Source organism: Heterodontus francisci, chromosome 9 (assembly GCF_036365525.1).
Source record: "Heterodontus francisci isolate sHetFra1 chromosome 9, sHetFra1.hap1, whole genome shotgun sequence".
Taxonomy (NCBI): Eukaryota; Metazoa; Chordata; class Chondrichthyes; order Heterodontiformes; family Heterodontidae; genus Heterodontus; species Heterodontus francisci.
The window spans coordinates 4,506,719-4,530,613 of NC_090379.1; the positions used below are offsets into that span (position 1 = coordinate 4,506,719).

Here is a 23,895-nt window from a genome sequence, read left to right on the forward strand (position 1 = left end):
CAGCTGAAGTTGGTTGGGTCTAGTACACTACCCTGAGGATCTCCTGCAGTGATGTCCTGAAGCTGAGATGATTGACCTCCAACAACCACAACCATCTTCCTTTGCGCTAGGTATGACTCCAACCAGCGGAGAGTTTTCCCCCGATTCCCATGACTTCAGTTTTGCTAGGGCTCCTTGATGCCATACTTGGTCAAATGCTGCCTTGATGTCAAGGGCAGTCACTCTCACCTCACCTCTTGAGTTCAGCTCTTTTGTCCATGTTTGAACCAAAGCTGTAATGAGGTCAGAAGCTGAATGGCCCTGGCGGAACCCAAACTGAGTGTCAGTGAGCAGGTTATTGCTAAGCAAGTGCCGCTTGATGGCACTGTTGATGACGCCTTCCATCACTTTACTGATTGAGAGTAGGCTGATGGGGCGGTAATTGGCCGGGTTGGACTTGACCTGCTTTTTGTGTACAGGACACACCTGGGCAATTTTCCACATTGCCGGGTAGATGCCAGTGTTGTAGCTGTACTGGAACAACTTGGCTAGAGGCGCGGCAAGTTCTGGAGCACAGGTCTTCAGTACTATTGCCGGAATATTGTCAGGCTTTGCAGTATCCAGTGCCTTCAGTCGTTTCTTGATACCACGCGGAGTGAATCGAATTGGCTGAAGTCTGGCATCTGTGATGTTGGGGACTTCAGGAGGAGGCCGTGATGGATCATCAACTTGGCACTTCTGGCTGAAGATTGTTGCAAATGCCTTATCTTTCGCACTGATGTGCTAGGCTCCCCCATCATTGAGGATGGAGATATTTGTGGAGCCACCTCCTCCAGTTAGTTGTTTAATTGTCCACCACCATTCATGGCTGGATGTGGCAGGACTGCAGAGCTTAGATCTGATCCGTTTGTTATGGGATCGCTTAGCTTTGTCTTTCGCGTGCTGCTTACGCAGTTTGGCACACAAGTAGTCCTGTGTTGTAGCTTCACCAGGTTGACATCTCATTTTGAGGTATGCCTGGTGCTGCTCCTGGCAAGCCCTTCTGCATTCTTCATTGAACAGGGTTGGTCTCCTGGATTGATGGTAATGGTAGAGTGGGGGATATGCCGAACCATGAGGTTACAGATTGTGTTGAGTACAATTCTGCTGCTGCCCCACATCACCTCATGGATGCCCAGTTTTGCATTGCTGGATCTGTTCGAAATCTATCCCGTTTACCACGGTGATAGTGTCACACAACTTGATCTAGGGTATCCTCAATGTGAAGGCGGGTCTTCGTCTCCACAAGGACTGTGTGGTGGTCACTCCTACCAATACTCTCATGGACAGATGCATCTGCGGTAGGCAGATTGGTGAGGACAAGGTCAAGTATTGTTTTTCCTTCTTGTTGGTTCCCTCACCACCTGCCACATACCCAGTCTAGCAGCTATGTCCTTTAGGACTCGGCCAGCTTGGTCAGTAGTGGTGCTATGAGCCTCTCTTGGCGATGGACATTGAAGTCCCCCACCCAGAGTACATTCTGCGCCCTTGCCACCCTCAGTGCTTCCTCTAAGTGCTGTTCAACATGGAGAATACTGACTTATCAGCTGAGGGAGGGCGGTAGGTGGTAATCAGCAGGAAATGTTTTTGTCCATGTTTGAACTGATGCCATGAGACCTCATGGGGTCCAGAGTTGATGTTGGAGACTCCCGGGGCAACTCCCTCATGACTGTATACCACTGTGCTGCCACCTCTGCTGGGATGTCTAGACATACCCAGGGATGGTGATGGCAGTGTTTGGAACATTGTCTGTTCGGTCTGATTCCATGAGTGTGACTATGTCAGGCCGTTGCTTGACTAGTCTGTGGGACAGCTCTCCCAGCTTTGGCACAAGCCCCCAGATGTTAGTAAGGAGGACCTTGCAAGGTCAACAGGGCTGGGTTTTCCATTGTCGTTTCTGGTGCCTAGGTCGATGCTGGATGGTCTGTCCAGTTTCATTCTTTTTATTGACTTTGTAGCAGTTAGATACAACTGATTGGCTTGCTAGGCCATTTCAGAGGGCATGTAAGAGTCAACCACATTGCTGTTGGTCTGGAGTCACATGTAGGCCAGACCAGGTAAGGACAGCAGATTTCCTTCCCTAAAGGACATTAGTGAACCAGATGGGTTTTCACAACAATTAACAATGGTTTCATGGCCATCATTAGACTAGCTTTTAATTCCAGATTTATTTAATTGAATTTAAATTCCACCTTCTGCTGTGGTGGGATTCAAACCCATGTCCCCAGAGCAATACCTTGGGTCACTAGTCTAGTGATAATACCACTACGCCACCGCCTCCCCTTCTAAGCACTATTTGTTAATATGCAAATGTCTTTTCCAGGCAAGGCTGTTCTGTTTAACAAGTCCTTTCTTCACTCCAGTAACAGTTTAAAATCAAGGTTCATGACAAAATTAATGTGCTTCCTTCTTGGCAGGTGGGGGCCTGGCATGACAAAAGAATCATAGAATGTTTACAGCACAGAAGGAGATCATTCAGCCCTCAAGTTTATGTCAGGTCTCTGCAAGAACAATTCACCTAGTCCCACTCCCTGGCCCTTTCCCATAGCTCTGCAAATTTTTTCTCTTCAGCTAAATGTCCAATTCTCTTTTGAAGACCTTGGCTATAGACATGTTAGCCTTACATCAGTCATTGGGAACATGCTATAATCTATTCTAAAGGATGTGATAAATGGACACTTGGATAATAATGATCTGATTGGGCATAGTCAACATGGATTTATGAATGGGAAATCATGTTTGACAAATCTGTTGGAGTTTTTTGAATTTGTTACTAACAGAATTGATAAAGGGGAGTGGTATACTTGGATTTTCAAAAGGCCTTTGATACCACAGGAGGTTGGTTAGCAAAATTAAAGCACATTGGATAGGAGGTAATATACTGGCATGGATTAAGGATTGGTTAACAGGCAGAAAACAGACAGTAGGAATAAACGGGCCATTCTCGCGTGAGGAAGATGCAAAGTAGCTTCAAGGGGATTTGGACAGACTTAGTGAGTGGGCAAGAAATTGGCAGATGGAATATAATGTGGAAAAATGTGAGGTTATCCACTTTGGTCGGAGGAACAGATGTGCAAAGTATTTCTTAAATGGTAAGAGATTAGAAAGTGTTGATGTACAAAGGGTTCTTGTGCTCTTGTCAATAAGTCACAAGCAGTTAAGAAGGCTAATGGTATGTTAGCCTTTATCGCAAGAGGATTTGAGTACAGGACTAGTGAAGTCTTGCTTCAGTTGTTAAGAACCTTAGACTGCACCTGGAGTACTTACTGTGTGCAGTTTTGGTCCTGTTACCTTAGGAAGGATATTATTGCCATAGAGGAAGTGCAACGAAGGTTCACCAGACTTGTTCCCGGGATAGTGGGACTGTTACATGAAGAGAGATTGGGGAAACTGGGCCTGTATTCTCTAGAGTTTCAAAGAATGAGAGGTGATCTCATTGAAACCTACAAAATACTTAAAGAGATAGACAGGGTAGATGCAGCTAAGATGTTTCCCCTGGTTGGGGAGTCGAGAACCAGGGGACACAATTTCAAAATAAGGGGGAAGCCACTTAGGACCGAGATGAGGAGAAATTTCTTTACTCAGAGGGTTGTGAATCTTTGGAATTCTCTACCCCAGAGGGCTGTGGAAGCTCAGTCATTGAGTATGTTTAAAGCAGAGATTGACAGATTTCTAAATACAAATGACCTAAGGGGATATGAGGATAGTGTGGGGAAAAAGGCATTGAAGTGGATGATCAGCCATGATCGTATTGAACAGCAGAGCAGGCTCGATGGGCTGAATGGCCTACTGCTGTTCCTATATTCCTCTGACTGATTCTTTCAGGCAGAGCATTCAGATCCTAACTACTCGCTGCGTAAACAAAAAAAGGTTTTTCCCCATGTCGCCTCTGGTTCTTTTGCCAATCACCTTAAACTGATGTCCTCTGGTTCTTGATCCTTCTGCCAACAAGAACAGTTTCTCTCTATCTACTGTGTCCAACCCCTAATGGTTTTGAACACCTCTGTCAAATCTCCTTTTAATCTTCCTTTCTGCAAGTAGAACAGGCCCAGCTACTCCAATCTCAGAGTCATTTACGGCAGAGAAGGAAGCTATTCAGCCCATTGAGTCCATGCCGGCCCTCCACAGAGCTGTCCAGTCAGTTCCACGCCCCCACTCAATCCCCATAGCCCTGCAAGTTTATTTCCTCAAGTGGCCATCCAGTTTCTTTTGGAGGTCATTGATTTTTCTTCGCTTCCACCACCCTTGTGGGCAACAGGTTCCAGGTCATTACCTCCCATTGCATAAAAAGTTCTCTGTCATATTCCCCCTGCATCTCTTGCCCAAAACTTTCATACCAACATACAAATTGGGAGCAGGAGTAGGTCCCTCGAGCCTGCTCCTCCATTTGATAAGATCTTGGCTGATCTGATTGTGGCCTCAACTCTACTTTCCCTTCTACCTGCTATAACCTTTGACTTCTTTGTCAATCAAGAATCTATCTAACTTAGCCTTAAAAATATTCAATAATCCAGCATCCACTCCCATTCGCTGGTTCATTCCTCAGGGCAATGCCTTGTCCAATCAGAGTCAAACTGCCTGGTTTAAATTTTAAACAAAGCTTGGCAGTTAACTGTCAGTCACCGTAAACTGGTGCATTTGCCATGGCAACACCTCAACCAATCAGAGTTCACTTGCCAACCAGTCAGCACTCTCTTCTCATGCAGTATAAATTATTATTTTCCCTTACATTAGGTATTCTTGCGATTATCCTGATGAGTGCAAGACCAAAAGCTTCGATAACATGTCTCTATTTTCAGCAATAGTACAATCATATATTTTCTTGAGTAAGGAGACCAAAACTGTACACAGTACTCCAGATATAGTTTCACCAATGCCCTGTACAACTGTAGCAAAACTTCCTTACTTTTATATTCTATTCCCCTTTCAATGTGTATCCCCATTGTCCTTGTACCATTAGTTAATGGGAACCGTTTTTCTTTGTCTTATGTATCTGAGCCTGTCAAAATCTTGTGCACTTCAATCTCCTTTCTTCTAAGGAAAACAACCCCAGCTTTTCCAACCTAACCTTGTAACTAAATTCCCTCATCCCTGGAACCATTCTGATAAATCTCTTCTGCACCCTCTCAAGGACCTTCACATCCTTCCTTAAGTGTGATGATGAGAACTAGATATAATAGTCCAGTTGGGGCTTAATCAGAGCTTTATAAAGGTTCAGCATAACTGCACTGTTTTTGTACTCAATGCCTCTATTTATAAAGCCCAAGATCCCATATGCTTTACTAACCACTCTGTCAATATAATAAAAGCAAGGTACTGCAGATGCTGGAAATCTGAAATAAAAACAAAAAGTGCTGGAAATACTCAGCAGGTCTGGCAGCATCTGTGGAGAGAGAAGCAGAGTTAACGTTTCAGGTCCGTGATCTTTCATCAGGATTCTCTCAATATGTCCTGCCACCTTCAAAGATTGATGCACATGAACCCCCAGGTCCTTCTGTTCCTGCACGCTCTATAGAAGTGTGTCAATAAGTATGTATTGCTTCTCCCTATTCCTTCCGTCAAGAAGCATCGCCTCACGCTTGACTGTATTAAATTCCATCTGCTACCTCTCTGTCCATTCTGCTAACCAATACCTGGGGAACCCCACTATATATCTTCCTGCAGTCTGAAAAGCAACTGTTTACCACTACTGGCTGTTTCCTGTCCCTCACCCAATTTTGTATCCATAGTGCTACTGACCCTTTTATCCCATGGGCTCTAATTTTGCAGTTCATATCATGCTCACTGTTTCCCACACCTCCAAGTTTGGTAACATTGGCAAATTTTGAGATTTTACTCTGCATTCCAAGATCCAAGTCATTTATATATAGCAAAAAAAGCAGTGGTCCCAACACTGAACCGTGGGGAACACCACAATCTACAATTCTCCAATCTGAAAAACAACCATTTACTACAACTCACTGTTTTGTGTCCTTAAGCCATTTTTTAAAATCTAATTGGACACTGACCCTTCAATTCCATGAGCCTCAGTTTTGTTAACCAGGCTTTTATGTGGTACCTTATCAAACACTTTCTTAAAATCCATATAAACAACATCCACCACATTCCCTTCATCAACATTCTTAATTTTTAAATTTAATTTAGAGATACAGCACTGAAAGAGGCCCTTCGGCCCACCGAGTCTGTGCCGACCATCAACCATCCATTTATACTAATCCTATATCCCTACCACATCCCCACCTGTCCCTATATTTCCCTACCACCTACCTATACTAGGGGCAATTTATAATGGCCAATTTACCTATCAACCTGCAGGTATTTGGCATGTGGGAGGAAACCGGAGCACCCGGAGGAAACCCACGCAGACACAGGGAGAACTTGCAAACTCCACACAGGCAGTACCCAGAATTGAACCCGGGTCGCTGGAGCTGTGAGGCTACGGTGCTAACCACTGTGCCGCCCCTTCTCTATTGCTTCATCAAAGAATTCAATGAGATTAATCAAGCTTGATTTGCCTTTAACAAATCTGTACTGATCTCCTTAATTGACTCGAATCTCTCCAAGTGTCTTTTTTTTTAGTTTAGAGATACAGCACTGAAACAGGCCCTTCGGCCCACTGAGTCTGTGCCGACCATCAACCACCCATTTATACTAATCCTACACTAATCCCATATTCCTACCACATCCCCACCTGTCCCTATATTTCCCTACCAGCTACCTATACTAGGGGCAATTTATAATGGCCAATTTACCTATCAACCTGCAAGTCTTTTGGCTGTGGGAGGAAACCGGAGCACCCGGAGAAAACCCACGCAGACACAGGGAGAACTTGCAAACTCCACACAGGCAGTACCCAGAATTGAACCCAGGTCGCTGGAGCTGTGAGGCTGCGGTGCTAACCACTGCGCCACTGTGCCGCCCCCAGATTTTTTTTCCCCAGATTTTTTCTAAAACCTTGATCCACCACTGATGTTAAACTAACTGGCTTGTAGTTGCTAGGACTGTCCTTACACCCTTTCTTGAATCACATTTACCACTGTCCAATCTTCTCGCATAACCAGAGAAGATTGAAAGTTTATGGCAAGCCCTTCCGTTATCTCCACTCCCGCTTCCTTTAGCAACCTGAGGTGCATGCGATCTGAACCAGGCGACTTATCTACCCCAAGCATAGCCAGCCTTTTTAGTACCTCACCTCTTTCAATTTTAACTCTATCCATTGCCTCTACTGTCTCCGCTTCTACTGTTATTTTGTCAGATTCCACTTGTTGAATGATTACTCATTCAGAGTACTCATTAAGTATATTATCCTAGCCCTGCGCCTCTAGGCACATATTACCCTCTCTTTCCCTAATAGGCCCCAAGCCACCTCTTACTACCTGCTTCCTATTTAAATGCCGGTAGAAGATTTTTGGGTTCCCTTTTATGTTGACTGCCATTCTATTCTCATATTCTCTCTTTGCCAGTCTTACTTTCATCTTCACCTCTCCTCCCAACTTATTGTATAAGGTCTGGTTCTCACAGAAGAATTCACCTGACATGCATCATACACCCTCTTTTTGTTTCAGTCTATCCTTGTAACTGAAGTTCCTCATCCCTGGAACCATTCTTGTGAATCTTTACTGCACCTTCTCTAATGCCTTAATATCCTTCCTAAAGTGTGGTGCGCAGAACTGGACACAGTACTCCAGTTGAGACCAAACCAGTGTTTTATAGAGGTTTATCACAACTTCCTTACTTTGGTACTCTATGCCCCTATTTATAAAACCCAGTATCCCATATGCTTTATTAACCACTTTCTCAACCTGCCCTGCAACCTTCAATGATTTGTGCACATATACCCCAGGTCCTTCTGCTCCTACACCCACTTTAGAACTGTACCCTTTAATGTTTATTGCTGCTCCTCGTTTTTCCTACCAAAATGAATTAGTTCACACTTTTCTTCTTTAAATTTTATCCGCCTCTTGTCTGCCCATTCCACCAGCCTGTCTATGTCCTCTTGAAGTTTATCACTATCCTCCTCACAGTTCGCAATGCTTCCATGTTTTGTGTCATTTTTGAATTTGTGCCCTGTATTCCCAAGTCAAGGTCATTAATATATATCAAGAACAGCAGGGGTCAAGCACCAATACCTGGGGAACCCCACTATATACCTTCCTCCAGTCTGAAAAACAACTGTTTACCACTACTCGCTGTTTCCTGTTCCTCACCCAATTTTGTATCCATACTGCTACTGTCCCTTGTATTCCATGGGCTCTAACTTTGCTGACAAGCCTGTGTTACGACCAGATGAGAAAGGTGTCTAGGGGTCCCTTTCAGCCTTCATATGGTCTTACTGTAACAGGATTTAATTTTAAACATACCGTGTTTTGAGCTGCCCCTTGGTGAATCCTTGTTCATCACTTTCCAATTATAAGGCAAAGAAATGAGCAAAAACAGTCTTTCTTAGGTTTAAAGAAGAAAAGTGAAATTTATTAAAACTCTAATTTGGTTAACACCTACGGATACATGATGCACCCACACTAGCATGCATACGTGATACACATATGCAGATAGGGACAGAAAAGAGCAGAAGAAAAATAAAGTGGAGAGGTTTGAGGCAATATCTGAAGAGTTTCTTGTTACTGTGCTTCGAATCACTGTAAAGTCCTTTTGTAGGTAGTTCTTGCTTGTAGGTAATTCTTGCTTTTCTTTGGGGCCCAGTATTCTTCTTAAACCTTGTTCACTGTGGGAGAAATTTCTCTCTTGCGGTTCATGGGTCTTTAATGGATCCAAAGCTGGTGAGAAAGAGATGGGAGCAGACAGGAGGAGAGGAGGTCTGCTTCAGTTCAGGAGCCAAGAGTTTTCTGAGTTCAAATTCTCTGTGTCAAGTTCAAAAAAACCTGCAATAGCCAGTTAGTCATGTGACCAGCTCACCTAACTAGTCCTGGCCCTTGTGGATTGTCTTGTCCTAATATACCTTGGAATGTCTCTTCTACGCACAATACCTGGTGATCAAATTGTGGGTTAAATTGGAGCAGGGAATAGCCCCTTTGTCCTTTCAATTACTATCTGTTAATATGCAAAAGGACCGTATCCCTCTATTCCCATCCTATTCATGTATTTGTCAAGATGCCTCTTAAACGTCGCTATCGTACCTGCTTCCACCACCTCCCCCGGCAGCAACCTCCAGGCACACACCACCCTCTGTGTAAAGAACTTGCCTCGCACATCCCCTCTAAACTTTGCCCCTCGCATCTTAAACCTATGTCCCCTAGTAACTGACTCTTCCACCCTGGGAAAAAGCTTCTGACTATCCACTCTGTCCATGCCGCTCATTACTTTGTAAACCTCTATCAAGTCGCCCCTCCACCTCCATCGTTCCGGTGAAAACAATCCGAGTTTATCCAACCTCTCCTCATAGCTAATGCCCTCCAGACCAGGCAACATCCTGGTAAACCTCTTCTGTACCCTCTCCAAAGCCTCCACATCCTTCTGGTAGTGTGGCAACCAGAATTGCACGCAATATTCTAAGTGTGGCCTGACTAAAGTTCTGTACAGCTGCAGCATGACTTGCCAATTTTTATACTCTATGCCCCGACCGATGAAGGCAAGCATGCCGTATGCCTTCTTGACTACCTTATCCACCTGCGTTGCTACTTTCAGTGACCTGTGGACCTGTACGCCCAGATCTCTCTGCCTGTCAATACTCCTAAGGGTTCTGACATTTACTGTATACTTCCCACCTGTATTAGATCTTCCAAAATGCATTACCTCACATTTGTCCAGATTAAACTCCATCTGACATTTCTCCGCCCAAATCTCCAACCGATCTATATCCTGCTGTATCCTCTGGCAATCCTCAACACTATCCGCAACTCCACCAACCTTTGTGTTGTCCACAAACTTAATAATCGGACCAGCTACATTTTTCTCCAAATCATTTATATATACTACAAACAGCAAAGGTCCCAGCACTGATCCCTGCGGAACACCACTAGTCACAGCCCTCCATTCCGAAAAGCACCCTTCCACTGCTACCCTCTGTCTTCTATGACCGAGCCAGTTCTGTATTCATCTCACCTTTGATCCTGTGTGACTTCACCTTTTGTACCCATCTGCCATGAGGGACCTTGTGAAAGGCTTTACTGAAGTCCATATTGACAACATGCACTGCCCTTCCTTCAGCAATCATCTTCATCACTTCCTCAAAAAACTCAATCAAATTAGTGAGACACGACTTCCCCTTCACAAAACCATGCTGCCTCTCGCTAATAAGTTCATTTGTTTCCAAATGGGAGTAAATCCTGTCCCGAAGAATCCTCTCTAATAATTTCCCTACCACTGACGTAAGGCTCATCGGCCTATAATTTCCTGGATTATCCTTGCTACCCTTCTTAAACAAAGGAACAACATTGGCTATTCTCCAGTCCTCTGGGACCTCACCTGTAGCCAATGAGGATACAAAGATTTCTGTCAAGGCCCCAGCAATTTCTTCTCTTTCCTCTCTCAGTATTCTGGGGTAGATCCCATCAGGCCCTGGGGACTTATCTACCTTAATGCTTTGTAAGACGCCCAGCACCTCCTTTTTGATAACGACATGACCCAGACTATCTACACTCCCTTCCCTAGACTCATCATCCACCAAGTCTTTCTCTTTGGTGAATACTGACGCAAAGTACTCATTTAGTACCTCACCCATTTCCTCTGGCTCCACACATAGATTCCCTCCTCTGTCCTTGAGTGGCCCAACCCTTTCCCTGGTTACCCTCTTGCTCTTTATATACGTATACAAAGCCTTAGGATTCTCCTTAATTCTGTTTGCCAAAGACTTTTCATGACCCTTTTAGCCCTCCTGACTTCTTGCTTAAGTTCCTGCCTATATTCCTCAAGGGCTTTGTCTGTTCCCAGCCTTCCAGCCCTTATGAATGCTTCCTTTTTCTTTTTGACTAGGCTCACAATATCCCTCGTTACCCAAGGTTCCCGAAACTTGCCAAACTTATCCTTCTTCCTCACAGGAACATGCCAGTCCTGGATTCTAATCAACAGAAAGGATGTAATTGCATTGGAGAGGGTACAGAGGAATTTACGAGGATGTTGCTGGGACTGGAAAAATGCAGCTATGAGGAAAGATTAGATTGGCTGGGGTTGTTCTCCCTGGAACAGAGAAGGCTGAGGAGAGATCTGATTGAAATGTACAAAATTGTGAGGGGCCTGGATAGAGTCGATGTGAAGGGCCTATTTATCTTAGCAGAGAGGGCAGTGACTAGGGGGCATAGATTTAAAGTGATTGGTAGAACGATTAGAGGGGAGATGAGGAAACATTTTTTCACCTAGAGCGTCGTGGGGGGGGGAGGTTCTGGAACTCACTGCCTGAAAGGGTCATAAAGGCAGAAACACTCAACTCATTTAAAAGGTGTCTGGATATGCACCTCAAGTGCTGTAAACTGGAAGGTGGGATTAGGCTGGGTGACTTGTTTTTTGGCCGGCGGAGACAGAATGGGCCAAGTGGCCTCTTTCTGTGCCGTAAACTTTCTATGATTCTATTTGCAATTCTCCAGTCCACTGGCACCACCCCTGTATCTAAGGAAGATTGGAAGATTATGGCTAGTGCTTCTGCAGTTCCCACCCTTGCTTCTCGAAGTATTCTTGGATGCATCTCATCCAATCCTAGTGACTTATCAACTTTAAGTACAGCCAGCCTATTTAATACCTCCTCTTTATCAATTTTCAGCTCATCCAGTGTCTCAACTAACTCCTCTTTCATCATGACTTGAGAAGCATCTTCTTCCTTCGTAAAGACAGATGCAAAGTCCTCATTTCGTCCCTCAGCCATATTATCCTTGTTTTCAAATTCCTCCAAGGCCTTGTCTTTCCCTCTCTCTGTAATTTCCTCCAACCCTACAAGCCTCCGAGATATCTTTGCTCCTCTAATTCCGGCCTTTTGTGCATCCCCAATTTTAATTGCTGCACCAGTGGCTGTGCCTTGAGTTAACCTAGGCCCTAAGCTCTGGAATTCCTTCCCAAAATATCTCTGCCTTTCTATCTCTCTCTCTCCTCCTTTAAAACACTCCTTAAAATCTACTTCTTTTGACTAAGCTTATGTTAAAGGTGCCGTATAAGTACAAGTTGTTGTAACTAATAACCTTATTCTTATATAATAAAAGCAAAATATTGCGGATACTGGAAATATAAAATAAGAACAGAAAGTGCTGGAAATGCTCAGCATGTCTGGTAGCATCTGTGGAGAGAGAAACAGAGTTAACGTTTCAGGATTAGTTTAGTTTAGTTTAGAGATACAGCACTGAAACAGGCCCTTCGGCCCACCGAGTCTGTGCCGACCATCAACCACCCATTTATACTAATCCTACACTAATCCCATATTCCTACCACATCCCCACCTATCCCTATATTTCCCTACCACCTACCTATACTAGGGGCAATTTATAATGGCCAATTTACCTACCAACTTGCAAGTCTTTTGGCTTGTGGGAGGAAACCGGAGCACCCGGAGAAAACCCACGCAGACCTTTCATTAGAACTGCCTTATTCCTATGGTGGGATATAAATGAGAACCATTTAATGGGGTGGGGTGTGCAACAGAGTGTGCTACAGGAATTGTAAGATGAAAAATTACCACAGACCATCTCAATTCTAACCGAGCCTTATGGGGACGGGATGCAAGTGAAAGTATTATAACTGAACATTATAATGGGATGGTGTTTGGAACACTGTTACAACTGAAAACCTTTCAGACTCAGACAACATCAATGCATTTATCTCATGCCTTTAACGTCGTAAAACATTAAACTTAGAAATGTGCCACAAATGACCCAAAATATGATCTTATAATCTCGTCTCCTGCTCCCTTTGGTCCCGTGTGGTCACTATTCCTGTTAAGAGGAAAGGAAAGGATACAGTAATGGTTGTTATACAGGACTAGCAACCTAGAGGTCAGAGTTCTAAACTTCGTCATGGGAAATTGTGAAATTTAATAAGTCTGGTAATTTGCAAGTTGGTATCAGAAAAATGACCATGAACTCTGGATAGTTGTTAAATCCCAAGTGGTTTACTAACGTCAGGGAAGAGAAGGGAATGGTATAACCTACAAAGTTTTTCAGTTCCACACTGACTCAACACTGATTTCCCGGCATATACCTCACTCTACCATTACCATCAAGCCGGGGGATCAATCCTGGTTCAATGAAGAGTGCAGGAGGGGATGCCAGGAGCAGCACCAGGCATACCTCAAAATGAGGTGTCAACTTGGTGAAGCTACAACCCAGGACTACTTGCATGCCAAACTGCGTAAGCAGCATGTGATAGACAGAGCTAAGCAATCCCATAACCAGATCTAAGCTCTGCAATCCTGCCACATCCAGTCTTAAATGGTGGTGGACAATTAAACAACTAATTGGAGGAGGTTGCTCCACAAATATCCCCATCCTCCATGATGGGGGAGCCCAGCACATCAGTGCAAAAGATAAGGCTGAAGTATTTGCAACAATCTTCAGCCAGAAGTGTCGAGTGGATGATCCATCTCGGCCTCCTCCTGAAGTCCCCAGCATCGCAGATGCCAGTCTTCAGCACTCCCGATGATATCAAGAAACGACTGAAGGCACTGGATACTGCAAAGGCTATGGGCCCTGACAACATTCTGGCAATAGTAACTGAAGAACTGTGCTCCAGAACTTGCCGCGCCCCTAGCCAAGCTGCTCAAGTATAGGTACAACACTGGCATCTACCTGGAAATGTGGAAAACTGCCTAGGTATGTGCTGTACACAAAAAGCAGGACAAATCCGGCCAATTACCGCCCTATCAGTCTACTCTCAAACATCAGTAAAGTGCGGGAAGGTGTCGTTGACAGTGCCATCAAGCGGCACTTGCTGAGCAATAAGCTGCTCAGTGACGCTCAGTTTGGGTTTCGCCAGGGCCACTCAACTCCTGAACTCATTACAGCCTTGGTTTAAACGTGGACTCAAGAGGTGAGGTGAGAGTGACTGCCCTTGACATCAAGGCAGCATTTGACTGAGTGTGGCATCAAGGAGCAAAACTGGAGTCAATGGGAATCAGGGGGAAACTGGTTGGAGTCGTACCTAGCACAAAAGAAGATGGTTGTGGTTGTTGGAGGTCAATCATCTTACTCCCAGGTCATCACTGCAGGGGTTCCTCAGGGTAATGTCCTAAGCCCAACCATCTTCAGCTGCTTCGCTAATGACCTTCCTTCAATCATAAGGTCAGAACATTGCACAATGTTCAGCACCATTCGCGACTCCTCAGATGCTGAAGCAGTCCGTGTAGAAATGCAGCAATATCCAGGCTTGCTTGAGCTTGTAAGTGACAAATAACATTTGCACCACACAAGTGCCAGTCAATGACCATCTCTTTTTGATATTTAATGACATTAAGATTGCTGAATCCCCCACTATAAACATCCTGGGGGTTATCATTAACCAGAAACTGAACTGGAGTAGCCATATAAATACCGTGGCTACAAGAGCAGCTCAGAGGCTAGGAATCCTACCTTATTTAGGGCAGTCTATCCCAACTATTAGCCTGTTAATAGAGAAATAGGGCGGCACAGTGGCGCAGTGGTTAGCACCGCAGCCTCACAGCTCCAGCAACCCGGGTTCAATTCTGGGTACTGCCTGTGTGGAGTTTGCAAGTTCTCCCTGTGTCTGCGTGGGTTTCCTCCGGGTGCTCCGGTTTCCTCCCACAAGCCAAAAGACTTGCAGGTTGGTAGGTAAATTGGCCATTATAAATTGCCCCTAGTATAGGTAGGTGGTAGGGGAATATAGGGACAGGTGGGGATGTGGTAGGAATATGGGATTAGTGTAGGATTAGTATAAATGGGTGGTTGATGGTCGGCACAGACTCGGTGGGCCGAAGGGCCTGTTTCAGTGCTGTATCTCTAAAAAAAAAAGCCCACTGTACAGGTTGCCAAATAAGAAGACAGGATCAATCAAGTAGTAAGTGGTTGTGTGATAATAAGCTTTGGCTTTCAAAGCTTATATATATGTCTTGAGAGGAAGGGAAGACCGAGGGAAGTTGCATAAATTTTGAGGTCCTGAAAAAGAATGAATTAGACTGGAGGCAAGGCAAAGAAATTAGAAATTGGATGAAGAGCACTGAAATGCAAGGTTGTCCTGCTGTATATGACAAGGGCATCAAGCTCAGAAATCTTCAGCTGCAGACACTTCTTCCTGCGCATAGGCACCCAGGAACACCTTTATTGCACATTGCTGAGTTCAGCAATATTAAACTAAAACAATTTTCTCAAAATTTTAATAAAGACAAACACAGCAACTCCATAATTTTAATGCTATAAATATAATTCTAGGCCAGGTGCATCTCCAGGCTGAACTATTGAGACTAAGCTTCACACTGTAGCCTTTTTCTACTCCCCTGGTCTCTCTCTGCTCAAGACTAAGCTTTCATCACTCCACCATTGGTGGCTGTGCCTTCAGCCCCAAACCCCATGCTCTGGAATTCCCTCCCAACATCTTCACTGTTATACCTCCATCTCATCCTTTAAGCCCCTTAAAATCCACCTCTTTGAACTTTTGGACTTAATTATTGTTCAAGACTCAGTTGCGCTGTTCAGGTTGTTACGGCCAGGTGAAGGGGGAGGGGTGGGGAGTGTCACAGGCTCCCCTGTGTCCTTCCTCTTATTTGACTGGAATAGGGTTTATTCCTTTCTAAAGCAGGGATTGTGCTTATCACTTCAGTGAGTGTTTTACCTTTGTTTACGATCATAAAAGAACCAATTGGACAGGTTTCCTTGAGTTTAAGCAAGAAAGAGGTGAGCTTCTTATACTTAACAATCTAAACCCTATCTAAATAAAATAATAAAATATGCCACACATTCACGCACACACTCACACAAGAATCACACACACACAAATAGGTTACAGAGTGAGGAGTAGATTTGTGGTTGGATTAGAGTCCAGAACAAATAAAAATTAATACACATCTGTGGAATTGGGGGGTGGGTCCATTGTCTTCCGGCTCCAGTTGTGTTCTTGATGTCTTTGTCTGGCAGAAGTGCACTTGTGGCTGGCCCACCTGGCTCAGGGTTTTTTTGGAGGCAGACCTGTAGGTGGCTTTCTTCCCCTGGTGACTTTGTCTTGGATCTAGCAACTGGCAGCTAGGCTTTGCACACCCCAGCAGGCCTTCTAGAGAGAGAGAGAGCGCCGGCCCTTCTGTTTCTGCACCATCTGAGTCAGTGGCTTGTCTGCCTTGTCAAAGGAAAACTCCCAGCTTTCACAAAAAATGGACAGATAGTCACATGACTGCCTCAGTGTATTCTCTGGTACCTTCTAACGAGATTCAAGTTTAGGAATTTCAATCTCTCAGGCCTCAGGATGCCAATGTTTACATTTGCCCTTTCAGTGTTCATGATCCAGGATGGCTTTGAATGTCCTGCTAATTAAAGCAATCTCAGTCAGTCACTGCTCTTCTCCTTCTCACCCTCTTACTCAACATCTAGCCATCCCGGTCAGGGCAAACCCTCTAAGTGTTGCATAATTGTATCACGTTAGGCATTACTGTAAGTTGTTTGTTTTAACCCTTTATGTACCAAGCAGAATGAAAGAAAGCAGTACCAATTCAAATCTTAGTGTGAGTGACTCCAGAATTACTGATGCTTTTGCACATGAACATGCTTGCCTGCCTTTTTTTTATATTAAGATCCAACTTCCCAGCTACAGTCAGAATTGGCAAAGCTGCAACACAGCTTGATGAGGCCTATGATTCTAATGTGGCTTAATTCACTTCTGGCAAGAGTAGTCCTGTCTCTCTAAATCAATTTCCTTGCCTTCTTTTGCTAGAAGAAGAGGGAATAGCACTGAATTTCATTGCCTTCTGCGTCTCAAGAATGCAAGGCCAGAGACTTTAGTGGCAGAAAATTGAGATAAATTGAATTTACAGATAAACTGAAGTCAGCCCCCAAATAGGGTCACTTTAAAGTATTAAACTGATTTTGCAATCTTTCTTTTCCTTTTTTTGCGTCTTGTTTTACAGCCTGATGGATCTCGCACGAGAAATGATTCGCGAATCTCTACCAATAAAATGCTTGGAAGCTGTGATCCTCGGGATGTATCCTTTTTATAGACAAACCGGAAAAATAAGCTGCAGAAAATTAGAATTTGCTGCCTGCACGTGGGCAGGCAGGACATTGAGTGACCTAGTGCAACTCTAGACACAATTCTAGTGAAGGCAAATACTGCAGGAGGAAATTAGAAAGGGAGTTCCAGCCACCCAGTCCTAGCTGCTGAATATACAAACAGTGATGGTTTTCTGGGCCCTCAGAAGTAAGCTGTGGTATGTGGTAGTTATTTTAGTTTTGTCTTGAGTATAAGGTTACTAACTCTGGATGATTTCCTGGAGATTTCATTGCACGACCCCTTGCCTTAAACTGCACTGCCCTATTGGACATCCAACAGATTCATTGCCATGGTCCTCCACTTTTCATAGGCTCATTGTTGACTATCAATCAAACAGATTTTGTTCCTAACTAACAAGTAAAAATGGTCAAAGAAAATGAAAATGCGCTTTGAATTTTCCCCTGGGCAGCTCACAGCAATGTCCTGGAGATCAATTTGAGAGGGGTGGCAACCCTTCTTGTATGTGAAATGTTCTGCCCCCTACCTGGGGCTCATTTGGCTGTTGGCCTGCCCTTGACTCTCGACTCTCTAATGGTGTGTGTGTGTGCGCGTGTATGTGTGTGTGTGTTTTTAAATAGCGCTTTATTTCCTCTTCAGTTATCTCCATTGCTCTTCTGATGTTACAGACTTTTGTTTGCGATAGATTTCAGTAGGTACAGGCACCCAGTTGCCAAGCCATTGCCTCATGTGATCCGAAATATAAAGTGGAGGCTATCACAGCCAAACCCAGTCCTGTCCTCACCCAATGTCCACACTTGTGTATTTAGTAGAACTCACTAGCTATCTGTCAGAAACCCAGGCTCAATTTCCCATCCATGTCCCAGGGGTCACTGTAGCACCCATCCTCCTGCACCAGTTGAGATTATCTAATTCCACAGAAAGTGGGAATCAAACTTCAGCTTTTCTCATCTGAATGGAGTAATTGCTTGAGACAGTACATCTTAAATCCCATTAACACCAAGTGGCTATAATCCTTCACTTTTGCAGGACAGAGGGCTTTAGATTCCAGGGATACTGGGACCGGTTCTTGGGAAGGTGGGACCTGTACAAACCAGATGGGTTGCACCTCAATAGGACCAGGACCAATGTCCTCTTGAGGCGGTATGCTTGTGTTGTGGGAGAGGGTTTTAAAAAGAACGTTGCCAGGGCTTGGAAATTGGAAAGATTGGATCGGCTAGGGTTGTTTTCCTTGGAACAGAGGAGGCTGAGGGATGACTTAATTGAGGTGTACAAAATTATGAGGGGCCTAGATAGACAGGAAGGACCTGTTTCCCCTAGTGGCTATCTGCACTTGCAGCTCACCAACCTTATTTATCACAAATTATACGTTCACATACATGCACTGAAAACCTGTATTTCCAATGTCATACCTTAGCATTTCTTACTCTCGTAATATCTGTCTCTTCTAATCCTTTGTGCACCTCGTTTCTCCTTTCTAATGCTACATCTTGGCACCCATCACTGCAAAAGTGAAGGATTATGGCCACATGGTGTTGATAGGATCTCCTCTGTACTCTTTCCAGAGGAATTATGCCCTTCCTGTAATGTACTCCAGCTTTTGCCTAACCAGTGTTTTATACAGTGCCAGCATCACATCTCTGCTTTTGTATTCTATACCTCGGCCAATAAAGGAAGCATTTCATATGTCTTCTTCACCACTCTATCTACCTGTTCTGCCACCTTCAGGGACCTGTGGACATGCACTCCATGGTCCCTCACTTCCTCTACTCATCTCAGTATCCTCCCATTTATTGTGTATTCCCTTACTTTATTTGCCCTCCTTAAATGCATTACCTCACACTTCTTCGGATTGAATTCCATTTGCCACTTTTCCGCCCACTCAACCAAACCATTGATATCATGGTCTACAGCTATCCTCTTCACTATCAACTCATTTGATGATTCATTTAGCATATCATCTCCTCACAGCTGTAATTGGTTCTTTAACCAATAATGCTACACTCCCTCCTTTTTTATCTCCCTCTCCATCCTGTCTGAAAACTCTATATCCAGGGATGTTGAGCTGCCATTTTTGTCCCTCTTTAAGCCAAGTTTCCAATATCATGCTGCCATGTGTCTATCTGTGCCCTCAGCTCATCAGCTTTATTTGCTATATTCCTTGCATTTAAATAAATACCTTTTAACACTGCCAAGTTCCTGTGCTGCCCACCTTTTAATCTTTGCTTCTTCTGTCTGTCAGAGTCACGTGCTAATTTTTGCCTCCTGTTCCTGGCCCTGAATTTGTCCTATCTGAAACTGCCCTCAGGTTCTCATCCCCCTACCTGTGTAGTTTAAACCATCCCCAACAGTACGAGCAAAGCTTCCTGCAAGGATATTCGTCCCAGTCCTGTTCAGGTGTAGACCGTCCGGCTTGTACAGGTCCCACCTTTTTAAATTTTTGTCAGTACATTAAGAGCAAGAGGATAACTAAGGAAAGGGTGGGACTTATGCGTAGAAGCAGAAGATGTGGGCAAGGTTCTTAATGAGTTTTTTGTCTCTGTCTTCACAAAGGAGACGGTTGATGCAGACATTGTAGTTAAAGTGGAGTGTGAAATATTGGATACGATAAGCATAATGAGAGAGGAAGTACTAGAGGATCTGACATCCTTGAAAGTGGATAAATCACCAGGGCCAAATGACCCCAGGCTGTTAAAGGAAGCCAGAGAGGAAATAGCGGATGCTCTGAGGATCATCTTCAAATCCTCAGTAGATATAGGTGAGGTACCAGATGATTGGAGATCTGCAAATGTTGTACCATTGTTTAAAAAGGTGCGAGGGATAGGCCAAATAATTATAGGCCGATCAGTCTGACCTCAGTGGTGGGTAAATTGTTAGAATCTATTCTGAGGGATAGGATAAACTGTCACTTAGAAAGGCACGGATTGATCAGGGATAGTCAGCATGGATTTGTTAAGGGAAGGTCATGTCTTACTAACTTAGTTGAGTTTTTTGAGGAAGTAACAAGGAGGATTGATGAGGATAGTGCAGTGGATGTGGTTTACATGGATTTTAGTAAGGCATTTGACAAGGTCCCACATGGCAGACTGGTCAGTAAAATGAAAGCCCATGGGATACAGGGGAAGGTGGCAGATTGGATCCAGAATTGGCTCAGGAACAGGAAACAAAGGGTAGTCGACAGATATTTTTGCGAATGGAAAGCTGTTTCCAGTGGCTTTCCACAGGGCTCAGTGTTGGGTCCCTTGCTGTTTGTGGTATATATTAATGATTTGGACTTACATGTGGGAGGCATGATTGGGAAATTTGCTGATGACACAAAAATTCGCCGTGTAGTTGATAGTGAGGAGGATATCATCTGGACTCCAGATGATATCAATGGTTTGGTTGAGTGGGCGGAAAAGTGGCAAATAGAATTCAATCCAGAGAAGTGTGAGGTATTGCATTTGAGGAGGGCAAATAAAGCAAGGGAATACACAATAAACGGGAAGATATTGAGAGGGGTAGAGGAAGTGAGAGACCTTGGAGTGCATATCTGCAGGTCCCTGAAGATGGCAGGACAGGTGGATAGAGTGGAGAAGAAGGCATATGGAATGCTTTCCTTTATTAGCCAAAGTATAAGATACAAAAGCAGGGATGTAATGCTGGAACTGTATAAAATAAATGCTGGTTCGGCCACGACTGGAGTATTGCATGCAGTTCTGTTCACCACATTACAGGAAGGACATAATTGCTCTGGAGAGAGTACAGAGGAGATTTACAAGAATGTTGCTAGGGCTTGAAGGTTGCAGCTATGACGAAAGATTGGATAGGCTAGGGTTGTTTTCCCTGGCTGAGGGGTGACTTGATTGAGGTGTACAAAATTATGATGGGCATAGATAGAGTGGACAGGAAGGACCTGTTTCCCCTGGTGGGGGACAGAGGGACCAGGGGACAGAGATTTAAGATGATTGGTAGAAGGATTAGAGGGGACCTGAGGGGAAACTTTTTCACCCAGAGGGTGGTGAGTGTTTGGAATTCGCTGCCAAGAATGGTGGTGGAGGCAGAGACCCTCAATTCTTTTAAAAGGTACCTGGACATGCACACGAGGTGCTGTAACCTGCAGGGCTATAGACCAGGTGCTGGAAGGTGGAATTAGATTGGGTGGCTAGTTTATTAGGCCGGCGCGGACACGATGGGCTGAATGGCCTCCTTCTGTGCTGTACTTTTTCTATGGCTCTATGGTTGTAATTAACCTACATTTGTCCATGTGACAATCAATTTTGTCCCGAATTAATCTTTCTAGAAATTTCCCCAGCGCCAAAGTTAAACTGACTGGCCTGTAGTTGCTGGGGTTATCTTTACACCTTTTTTGAACAAGGGTGTAACGTTTGCAATTTTCCAGTCCTTTGGCACCTCCCCCGAGTCTAAAGAAGACAGAAAATTTATGGCCAGTGCCTCTGCAATTTCCACTCTCACTTCCCTCAGTATCCTTGGATGCATCTCATCCAGTCCTGGTGCCTTATCCACTTTAAGTACAGACAGCCGATCCAACACCTCATCATTATCAATTTTAAGCCCATCTAGTGTTACAATTGAGGTGGGAGGAGTGCACTGTCTTTCTAGTTCCACTTCTCCACATGTCACAACATATTTTTAAATGTTTACCCAGTTACCGCTGTGGTCAATCTACTCTTTATCCCAGAATAACATACATCAACCAGGTTTCTTTAATAAACAATAAAATTATCAGTTTATTATAAAACACGACTTAAGCAGTCATGAAGAAAAACATTAACACACAGATTGAAATATGAAAGTTCCCTTTCACCTTAGCACCTCACACACATGCACACGTGTTAACCGAAAAATAGAGATTTCCTCTTTCGAGCTCTGTTACAAAAAAAAAGGCAAAAAAGAATACTTTGGCCAAATACTTGCTAATTTTTGAAAAAAGAGAAGATATGGAAAAATGTCAGTTGTCCCTTTTTGCTTTGTCCCAAATACGCGTAGATGGCAGTCACTGGGATCTTTCTACAGCAGTTCTTTTCAAGCGATGTTCAGGATCAGTTTGGCAGTCTTTTCAGGAGAAATGCAGCATCAGTTTCTCTATTTCTTACTCTTGATTCTCAGGAAGTTCTCAAAGAGCTCGAAGAGGGTGCTGATTGTAACTGCTCTCTTGTCTGGTTTTCTCCAACTACCTTCAAAACAGTTCACACCCCAACACACTGTCCAAAGCAAAATCAAAAACAACATCTCAAGAGTTAAGCCTCCTGACCCCTATAAATCTTGACCTGTCACTTCTGTGTAAACATCTACCCAAGTCAAAAAGCCCCTGCTGGGTATCTATCTGAAGACAGGTGACTTCCAGTAAATGTTGTCTTCAAACAAGACCTCACAGTGTCCTTTCAATGACCCCAGTGAAAAAAAATCATCCATGGAATCCTTTTTCAGTTTTCCCAAATAAAACAATGTCAATAATCCAAAAATACATGAGTCCTCAAAAATAATACTTAACGAAAAATATAGAAGCACCATCCTAACTCTAGAGTCTGAATTACCGCCTCTTTTACCATTCCCTGGGTTACATCTTCCTTCGTAAAGATCGATGCAAAGTATTCATTTAATACCTCAGTTATGCTCTCTGCCTCCAGGTGCAAATCCTCTGTTGGTCTCTAATCTGCTCCACTCTTCCTTTTACCACCCTTTTACTATTTATATGTTGATAGAAAGCTTTGGGAGTCCCTTTTATGTTAGCTGGTAGTCTCTGTTCATTCTCTCTTTGCTTCTCTTATTTGTTTTTTCACTTCCCCTCTGAACCTTCTATATTTAGCCTGGTTCTCAGTAGTATTCTCTACCTGGCATCTGTCATAAGCACACATTTTCTTCTTTATCTTAATCTCTATCTCTTTTGTCATCCAGGGAGTTCTGGATTTGTTTACCCTACCTTTCCCCTTCAAGGGAACATACCTTGTGCCCAAGCTTCTTTGAAGGTGGCCCATTGATCAGCTACTGTTTTTCCTGCCCACCTTTGACTCCAATTTATTCGTCCCAAATCTGTTCTTAACCCATTGAAGTTAGCTTTCCACCAGTTAGTTATTCTTACTCTGGATTGTTCTTTTCCATAGTCAGCCTAAACCATATGATACAATGATCACTGTCCCCTAAATGTTCTACTGATACTTGGTCCACCTCATTCCCAAGAACCAGGTCTAGCAGTGCCTCCTTTCTCATTGGACTAGAAACATACTGCTGTAGAAAACTTTCCTGAACATACTCTAGGAACTCTTGCCTCTCACTGCCCTATTATCCCAGTCTATGTTTGGATAATTAAAATCCCCCATTATAACTACCCTATAATTTTTGCCCTGCTCTGTAATTTCCTTGCAGATTTGTTCCTCCACGTCCTTCCCATTAACTGGTGGCCTATAGACAACAACGAGCAATGTAGTTGCACCTTTTTTGTTCCTTAACTCTAGCCAAATAGATTCTGTCCTCAACCCCTCTGGGATATCCTCTCTCTCCAGCACTGCAATGTTCTCCTTAAGCAATACCGCCATCCCTCCCCCTTTTTTCCCCTTTCCTATCTTTCATGAACACCTAGTATCCAGGAATATTTAACACCCAGTCTTGCCCTTCTTTGAGCCAGGTCTCTGTTATAGCCACAACATCATATTTCCACATGTCAATCTGCACCTGTATCTCACCAGTCTTATTAACAATACTCCGTGCATTCACATACATGCACACTAACCCTGATTTAAACTTTATTACTTTCTCCCTTACCACAACACCCCCCCC

At 43.9% G+C, this 23,895-nt stretch overlaps 2 protein-coding genes across 9 annotated transcripts in view; one reads left to right on the forward strand and one right to left on the reverse strand.

Moving 5' to 3' along the window:
* The window catches only part of vash1 (vasohibin 1), a 69,830-nt gene that overhangs the window by 19,961 nt on the left and 25,974 nt on the right, over window positions 1-23,895 (forward strand). Inside the window, exon 4 of the mRNA XM_068038459.1 lies at window positions 17,018-17,092. Within this exon, the coding sequence (XP_067894560.1) occupies window positions 17,018-17,092 (75 nt within the window). The remainder of the gene's footprint in view (window positions 1-17,017; window positions 17,093-23,895) is intronic.
* Window positions 1-23,895, reverse strand: part of LOC137373545 (craniofacial development protein 2-like) — a 99,819-nt gene that overhangs the window by 17,926 nt on the left and 57,998 nt on the right. The gene's annotated exons all lie outside the window — the stretch shown is intronic.